Here is a 9,297-nt window from a genome sequence, read left to right on the forward strand (position 1 = left end):
TCGTGTTGTCTACATCATATTTTTCACATGGAAACTTAACTTAGTATATGCCATAAACATAATAAAACAATATAAATTCAATAGATTCTAAATAATTAAGATTTAATGACATTTCGCAAATACATTATAGTTGAATAAACAACATACTACAATATCATACTAAATCAAAATTTGTCTATTTCTATCACATGGTTATAATTATTAAATTAAAACTAGAAACTTTTTGGTTACGTTAAGACATCCAAATATCTAACAAATTGAACATGATTAGGATCTCATGGTTCTTTAAATTTCTAATTTATAATCAGAGTTGAACAATTACGCATACATTTTTCACGTTTTTTTTCTAAGTGGGGCAATGGAAATTTCAAATGAAAGTTATAAGTACTCATAAGAAAATGAGTGTAGATAGATGAACATAAATGTATAAAAGAAAAGACATCATATTAATATTCGTTTTCTTTGTTTGATAAGGAAAGGTGACAATATTTTTTTTATGCATTATATGAAATTAAATTATTACAGAAACTTCTTAGTTTCAAACTCTAAAAGCAAGCAATAGAAGAATATAACCTCCGTTGAACTTAAATACAATAAGACAAAGACAGAAATAAGAAAATAAAACCAAATGACATATATGTTCTCTAAATATCACACTGTTGCTATATAATACAATATCTAATCCTTTGCATGCTTTGGATTTCGTGCAAATTTACAAATTGTAGAATCTTTAGAATAGTTCCATTACACTTAAAGGATTGTTCTAATGAGACTTGACAATAAAACCACGTGATATCAAGTTTGATGGATTGACTAACGTAAATTATTCTATATAAAATACTTGTTATGCCTCATTCTTAATATTGACATTATATTGTAATTATATTGTAATTTAGATCATTAATATTTATATTAAATTCTAATTATTATTTATAATAAAATAATTTAGCATAGATATGATTATCTTTTTAATTTATTACATTAGAAACATTAATTATTAAAGACTTAAAAAATATTTAATGATTAAGTGCCCATTCACTTTGGTAGTAGTAAATATTTGTAGATTTTTTGGACCTCTAGAAAGGAAATTAATAAAAACAAAAACTGAAGAAGAAAGAGGCACCATTGAAATAAAGCATAAAGGATAAAATGGGTATTTTAAAAACTTAGGTGCAGGAAGTAATAATGGGTGACATGAGCCCAAGCACGAAGCCCAACTAAATAAAGCAGTATTATTTCTCCCTCCATGATCTGGCTTCTTTGTTGGCTTCAATTTCAAGTTCCAGTTGCGGCGTCTCTCCGAGAACTACGGTTCCAAGGTTCGATTCTCGCTTCTTTTAATCATAACTCACTTTTATGTGGTACCATTAATATGATTACGAACAGTGTTAACATTGTAATGCATACATGAATTAGCGACGAAAGCTAATTATTTAGTGACAGATAATTCAAAAATCGTGTTTTCATGGTGGAAATAATGTATACTGTGCATATGATCTCATAAAAATGGCTAGAAAAGGGTTTGATTTTGTTTTTGGAAATTTCGAATGGATGCGTGAAATAATGTAATGTTCATAGTTTAGGGCCTTCTTCACATAAATTATTGTAGGAAACGAAAAATAAGGTGAAATAAATTGAACTCTCTTTGTTAGGTTAAGTCAGTTTATGCATCAGAGTTTTTAGAGAAGTTAAAGTCAAGGGCATAACTAGATTCTAGTTTATGGGACAAGCTCCATTCATTTTTATTTTCTTATTTTCTTCTACTGCTTGCTTGTGGAGAAGTTTGTTCTAGGAGTTTCTAAGAGTAAGAGTAAGGGTCTTCATAAATGCTTATAGAAGAAAATAAAAAGATGAAGTGGAAATAAACTTCTCTCTAATTTAATGTTATTTTATTATCCAATTTGAAATGATGAATGGATAAGTTTATAAGATGGTGTAATGGTAAAGTTAGAAGGGAAGGGGAGATAGGTTGCGGTCCTTCATTAACAAAACATTAACAACTAATATTGTCGACAAAAAAAACTTTTCAATCTGGTTTTTGTTATTATTGTCCTCATAAGTATGTGATTTTTATAGCTTAATCAATTTGCTTCTGGCATTACAAGTTCATTACCCGTGTTGATCATTTTTTTTATATTTGGCAGAACATTTCCAGCCTAGAAAACTCCATGTTGCATTGAAAGCACATTTTGTTCTGAGTAGTTCTGTCTCTTGCATCAGTCAAAGATGGCTCTTTTGTTCCAGAAATTTCAAGAGGTATATCATTACATTTGTAACGCAATAATTTTGGTGTATCAGATTGATTTACTTTCTTTTAGAAGGAAACTGTTTCTCTTACTATTTACTTAGATTATTGCAGAATATGTGCAAATTAATGTTTATTTATGAAACAAAACAAGAAATGGAGAAAAGACACAAATAAATAAATAATATGGCTTTGTCTCTCAATTGACCCCTTGAAGAACAATATTGTCTAGAACTCATTTAGAGCATAATATTCTTTGCTTTGTAGTCAGTAGATAATGATCCATTACACAAGAATACACCAATGCTCATGACGAGTTTTTCCATAACCATAGAAAGAATGAAGTAGAACTGTAGAAGGAAAGTTCAACTCTTTATATTATTCATCTTCTGTAGTTTTCCTCCTATTTTTGTGTTGTTTCATATTTGTTTACTAAATTACTATAACTTTTATGTCAACATTATATGGATTATGATTAAACCAATGATCAAAAGGAGGAGCTCCATGATTGATGGAAGTATGATATCCTACTTCTTTCAGGGATTAGTGTTTTACAATTCTTTAGAGTTTTGGGCTATTCAAAGCTGTAGCTAGCTGTTACCTGTTGTGGGTCATCAATCATATGAAACTTATGACAATAATGAATAACCAATCTCCGACTGAATTTGTTTTCAGGGTGTGAGAAGCCTGGTAAAGCGCCCTGCTTTTTCTAGGGATCCTAGACAACTACAATTTGAAGCTGACATTAATCGGTTGTTCCTTTATTTAAGGTCAGTGTACAATTCCTTGAGACTTCAAGATATTTAGATCTTTGATTTATGACAGATAAGTCGTTGTGTATGTGATACTTCTCCTTCTTAACATATCGGCATATTTTGCTCATGCAAAGACTTAAATATCCAGCTATAATCGTCTAGGAAAGAATGCTGATGAAGCACGTGCCGAAGAGATTATTGAAATGGCTGGTAAAGCCTCGTTTGCTGATCAACAAATGCAAGTACAAGAAAATGTTCACTCACAAATTAAAACATTTTGCACCTTCATGGATGAAATTCTACTTCCAAAAGAAAAGATGGTAAACGAACATGAACCAGAAAGCACGGTACCTCGCCGAAGTGGCCTTAGTTTTGCTGTGGGTAGGAGTAATCCAGTCCAGAATAAACTCGGTGAGTTTGACCCGCACCTCCTTTCCTTTCTGCATACTTATGCAATCTTGGTGAGCATTAGGAAAAGAAATTAACAGCTAGGTTCAACGTGTCTGTTTAACGCTGATATATTTAACACTTCAGCACTAAAGTGTCATCATATTTCCATGTTTTACTGATCAGAATGTCCGCATCCTTGATGTGATTTGTGTTTTAAGAGCCATACATAGCATTACAGAGCATACTCGGTTACTCTCTTTTTTGTGGGTCACAGTTTCTTGTAGGCTCTATGAATACGAAGCCATGGATGTGTGCAGCTGAGATTTGTTTCTACCTAATAATTAAATGTATGTAAATGTAAATATCATTGATCTGTATGAGAAATGCTCATATTTATTGTTCATGAACCTGGCATGTCAAGTAATTTAATGTTTCAACACTGACCTCTAAATTGTTGCATAACCGTTTTATGCTGTTTGTCTTCCTTAAGACAACAAAGGGTACAAAAAATATCCTATTTTAGTGATAATTTACCTTTATTTATTCATTTAGACTTTCGTATATTATTGGGATATTTCTCCTTTTTACTTGTTCACTGTAGCCACTTGCTTTTGGAGCAGCTGCCCCCGAGACAATACCATTAAGCCGAGCTGAAGTTTCTCAAAATGTAAAAAATCAACTTGGCTACACTGTTAATGTCAAACCTTCTCAGATACCTCACAAGGATGCTGGCCAAGGTCTTTTCTTAGATGGCGCAGTAGATGTTGGTGCTGTGGTGGCCTTTTATCCGGGCATAGTCTACTCTCCAGCTTATTACCGTTATATTCCAGGATACCCGAAGGTTGATGCACTGAACCCTTATTTGATTACAAGATATGATGGGAATGTCATCAATGGTCAACCTTGGGGTTGTGGAGGTGACAACCGAGAACTATGGCATGGTTGGAAATCTGGAGAAATCAAACCTGATGTGAAAGGAGCTGAGCCTGAGAGAGGTTCAGAAAGGTTTTGGAAACTGCTTAGTAAGCCTTTGGAAGGGTACAAAGGAGATAACACTGAAGTGATTGAGCGTAGAAACCCATTAGCCTTAGCTCATTTTGCCAATCACCCTCCAAAAGGGGTGCAACCAAATGTCATGATTTGCCCGTATGACTTTCCATTGACTGAAAGCAGCATGAGAGTCTACATTCCAAATTTGTTGTTTGGAAATGCAGAGGTAAATATGAGGAGATTTGGCAGCTTTTGGTTCAAGGGAGGGTCAAAAATTAGTGGATCACATGTTCCATTACTGAAAACTCTTGTTCTGGTTGCTACTAGGCCTCTTCAAGATGAGGAACTCCTTCTCAATTACAGGCTGAGCAACACCAAGCGGAGACCAGAATGGTATATTCCAGTGGATGAAGAAGAGGACAGGAGAAGATGGAGTTAGTCAATCAATTCAGAATTCCCTTGTTTCTGTCTCATACAAAGTTGTTCTTGTACTCCTTATTCGGATGTTATTTGTGTTGACTCAGCAAGGATGGTGAAATTTTTTCGAGATTGATTTTGTTGCCATGTTTTCTAGAAGGCAAAATTGAATTGAAGGTGATGTCCAAAATTTCAGGTTCAATTAAACTGAATAATGAGTAAATGACACATCACACTCATCCATCATCCTCTTACAACCTGGTACGGGAAAGCCCAAAGTCTAGCATGTTTCTATGGCTTCTGATTTCTCTCACTTGTGCTGCCTGTTACATCAATTGTGAACCTTGGCATAGTTTTTCTGAACATCTTTTTCTCTTACATCCAACATCTTTTTATTTTTATTGACGGGTTGTTTATTTGAAGAACTAGCATACATGTATATTTCCATCATCAATTATGACTAATTTTAGCAAAACTGAACAGTTACATTAATATTATTACGAAGTTAGTTTACTAAAGTATAAGTGTTTCATAAAATTATTTGCTGTGACGTAATAAATACAAAAAAGCTTAGTATAATGTTTCATATAAAATTTAATTTTATTTTGAGGATAAACATGTATGTTTAGAGTATTTATAATTGTATTTTTAATTAGTGTTAAACTTTTTGTAATTTTTATTTATAGATAAATCATTTTAGTGGAACCTTTAGTGTTAAATATTCTTTTTTCCAATATTCATGACATTGTCTTCAAATATTTCTAATCAAATTTAAAATAAAGTAAAATATCATTATTTTATGAAGGCAATATGTGTCCATTATGTTAATTAATGTATTGGTTAAAAGATTAATATAATATAAAAATGTTTAATTAGTTATTTGGTTTTTGTTTTTATTAAAAAAATGTCAAAGTTGATTTTTTAGGTTTTTTTAGTCTTAATTTAGTTTTAATTTATAAAAGTTGATGCAATTTGATTTTTTCTCAATTTCTTGAAATAGATTAAGAATTTTTTTTTATCAATATTGATACCAGGATTATGTTAATTATACTAACAATATAGACTATAATGTTAAGAGTTTCATTTATTGTATCAATTTTTCACAAAGCTAAGACTAAATTTAAAGGGAAAGACCAAATTGCGTCAATATTTTACAATCCGAAACCAAATTGAAACTAAAAGTTGGACGACCAACTTAACATTTTTAAACCTAATTAAACCTATAAAAAAACATGTGATAGTGATTTGAGATGGATAGATATACTTGTTCAGATTAACAAATTCTTCTACACTTCCTATTTTTTTTAATACAATTTTTTCCTTTGTTCTTTTTGTGTTTTTTTAGTTGGTAACTAGTTTTAAACCCATGCCTAGGTTGATGTTTGTTCGTGTGTTTAACTAAAAAAGGTTCATAGATTAAGAAAAGAGATAATAAATACTTTTAAGTTTATAATTAAGTTTTGAATAGAATCAACTTGAAAAATAACTTATAACGTGTAGAAAATCAGTATGTCTATAAAAATATAAATTATAGATTTTGTAAAAATATAAAAGATAAAACATGTGCAAAATTATAGTTTACTCTCTAAAAATATAAAAGTATACAAAAATATGTAAAGTAGATTCACTAAAAATACATATTAATGTATGAAAAAACTGATCTAATGTGTATTGGTAGACTCATTTAATTTGTGCATTGACAAATTCATCTAATATGTGTGGTAAGACTTGTCTGATTAATATATAAACAAATTTGTCTAATGTGTATTGCAAGACTCGTCTAATAAAAGAACTAATAAAGTTTTGTAATGTATATTAATAAACTCATATAATATGTGTATTAATTGTTTATCGTATATTGCTAGAGTCATCTAATTAGTGTATGGACAAACTCATGTAATGTTTGTTTCAAGACTCATTTGATTAGTGCATGTACATACTAATCTAATATATATTCTTAGACTCGTCTAATCAATTTATGGAATGACTCATCTAATGTTTTTTTTTTCTATACTTATCTAATCAATATATGGACATATTTGTGTAATGTATATTGCTAAACTCTTCTAGTGTGTATTGTTATACTTATTTAATCAATGTATGAATAGACTCATATAATGTGTAATACAAGATTGATCTAATCAGTTAATGAACAAACTTGTCTAATGTGTATTGATAGACTCGTCTAATTTTTATGTTGAAAGACTTGTTAATGTATATTGCTAGAGTTATCTAATCAATATATGAATGACTTACTTGATGTATATTACTAGACTCATCTAATAATACATTCACAGACTCGTCTAATGTTTTTTTTCTTTACTTATCTAATCAATGTTATCCTAAACTTGTCTAATAATTTTTGTTATACTTCGTCTAATTAACGTATGGAATTATTTGTTTAATATTTTATGTTACACATATCTAATTATTGTACAAATAGTCTCGTCTAATGTATATTATTAAACTCATTTAATTATTTTGTTATATTATTCTAATTAGTGTATGGAATAGGTCGCAGTTGCGCTTAGAACCGCGGCTTATAAGTTCGTTTTATTTTCAAAAATACCACCGTGCAGCATTATGCTGCGGTTTTTGGTGAAATGTGGCATAATGTGCGCTGTAAAAGGTCAATTTTTTACTAGTGTATATTGCTATACTCATCTAATCAATACATCAATACACTCATCTAATATGTATTTCTAGACTTGTCTAATCAGTTTTTAACACAATCATATAATGTGTATTGCTAGACTCTTCTAATCAATATATATTCAAACTCATGTAATGTGTATTGTAAAACTTGTCTAATATGTGTATAGACATACTAGTCTAATGTATACTACTGGACTTGTCTAATCAATATATAAACATACTTGTCTAGTGTCAGTTGTTAGAATTTTTTTATTAGTGCATGGACCTAGTCATATAATCAATATATGTGAAGATTCATTTAATGTGTATTTCAAGCCTTGTTTAATCAATGAATGGATAAAGTTGTCTATTGTGTATTAATAGACTCATAATTTACATATAGACAACTTGTGCAATGTATATTGCTAGGCTTATCTTATTAGTGTAGAGACTCGTCTAGTGTTTGTTGTTAGAATTGTTTAATTAGTTTATGAACAAAATCGTTTAATGGGCATTGTGAAACTTGTCTAATTAGTGAATCAACAAACTCATTTAATATTTTTTGTTATACTCATATAATTAGTGTATTCTAAGACTCATCTAATGAATGTATGAAATGACTTATCTATGTTTTTTTTATAAACACATGCAATTAATATTTTACACTTTTTAGTATGTTTATAAAATCATACCCAAAGAAGTCACGAAACATACATTTGCATTAAATGAAAGAAAGTTCATTTTTGGTGGTGGTCACACAAGTCATCGCAATGACTAGAAGGCTTGAGAAGAGAGTGCGAAGAAACAATGAAAGAAAAATGCTTTCATATTATTTTTTTAATTCTTTAAATAACGTATGACATCAGATTCTATGGAGGGCTAACATCATATCTTTTAAATGTTAGATTATATGGGAGTCAACGTCCAATGGGTAGAGGAAAATGACTTTTGTGGTGTATGTTTTTAATGTTTTAAACATCATTAGATGTTGTCCCTAAAAAATCTAACGTCTAAATGATATAATGTCGATTCCCAAAAATTTGACGTTTAAAGGGTAAAAGAAATGTCCTTCTAAGATATGTTTTCTTATTGTTTAAAAGGTCATTAGACATCGAACCTATACAAGTATCCAACATCTAAATAGATATGATGTCGACCCCTTGTATTCGACGTCCAATAAACATCTAAGGAGATATGACTTTGACCTCTTGATATTCGACGTCAAACTCTTCAAGAACATTGTCTTCAACTGATATTTTTAAATATTAAAAAACTATTAAACGTTAGCTCCTCCCAATATACATCTAAAGATAATATAACATAAATCCCCATTATAATTAATATCAAATTATTCATTTTATTTACAAAAGTTTTACCAGTAACTTTTTATGTTATTTTTTTTAAGAAAGAAAAACGTTATAAACTAATTTTACATTAGTCTAATAAATTTAATTTATAACTACTACAAGAAAATGTAAAACAAAGCAAGTAAACTAAATAGTTAAAGTAAACTACAAGAAATGAATCAGGTCTATACTAATAGAACTAATTTAAGCATACAGTTTAATTAAAACCAAATCCAATTATATATATATTTCTAAATTTAATTCAATCAGACAATAACTTTTAACAATTGAAGTCACAATACTATGTCTCTCAACTAGGAATTAACTCGAAGTATTATGTGAATGCCAAATATAAATATTTGTTCTCAATTTGTGAAATAATTGTTGGATTTTTTGAGAAGAGATTTTATATCACGGAGTAGTAAACCAAACAAGAAACCACAATATTATTTTCAACTCAAAATTTTAAAATAATAAATTTATGAATTTTTTACTTATATATTATTTATCTTACTATTTT

At 29.6% G+C, this 9,297-nt stretch overlaps 1 protein-coding gene across 3 annotated transcripts; it reads left to right on the forward strand.

The window, feature by feature from the left end:
- Positions 1–1,248: 1,248 nt before the first annotated feature.
- Positions 1,249–5,160, forward strand: LOC106753564. Of its 3 annotated transcripts, XM_014635384.2 has the most exons (5): positions 1,249–1,319; positions 2,145–2,256; positions 2,921–3,015; positions 3,149–3,411; positions 4,011–5,160. In XM_014635384.2, exons 2-5 carry the CDS (start codon positions 2,227–2,229, stop codon positions 4,817–4,819), a joined length of 1,197 nt encoding a protein of 398 aa, XP_014490870.1. In that variant the 5' UTR covers positions 1,249–1,319; positions 2,145–2,226; the 3' UTR covers positions 4,820–5,160. The 3 variants fall into 3 exon arrangements, with proteins under 3 accessions (XP_014490870.1, XP_014490872.1, XP_014490871.1); XM_014635386.2 differs by lacking the exon at positions 1,249–1,319 and having other exon boundaries at positions 2,234–2,256; positions 3,163–3,411; XM_014635385.2 differs by lacking the exon at positions 1,249–1,319 and having other exon boundaries at positions 2,235–2,256; positions 3,135–3,411.
- Positions 5,161–9,297: the final 4,137 nt, after the last annotated feature.

This window comes from Vigna radiata, unplaced genomic scaffold, assembly GCF_000741045.1.
Source record: "Vigna radiata var. radiata cultivar VC1973A unplaced genomic scaffold, Vradiata_ver6 scaffold_134, whole genome shotgun sequence".
NCBI classification, from domain to species: domain Eukaryota; kingdom Viridiplantae; phylum Streptophyta; class Magnoliopsida; order Fabales; family Fabaceae; genus Vigna; species Vigna radiata.

What these genes read in the sequence shown, in the direction of transcription:
- LOC106753564 (XM_014635384.2), top strand. Translation starts at nt 2,227, where the DNA reads ATGGCTCTTTTGTTCCAGAAATTTCAAGAG. An exon ending in TGTTCCAGAAATTTCAAGAG is followed by an intron (nt 2,257 to 2,920) that starts GTATATCATTAC and finishes ATTTGTTTTCAG; the next exon opens with GGTGTGAGAAGCCTGGTAAA. An exon ending in TCCAGTCCAGAATAAACTCG is followed by an intron (nt 3,412 to 4,010) that starts GTGAGTTTGACC and finishes CTTTTGGAGCAG; the next exon opens with CTGCCCCCGAGACAATACCA.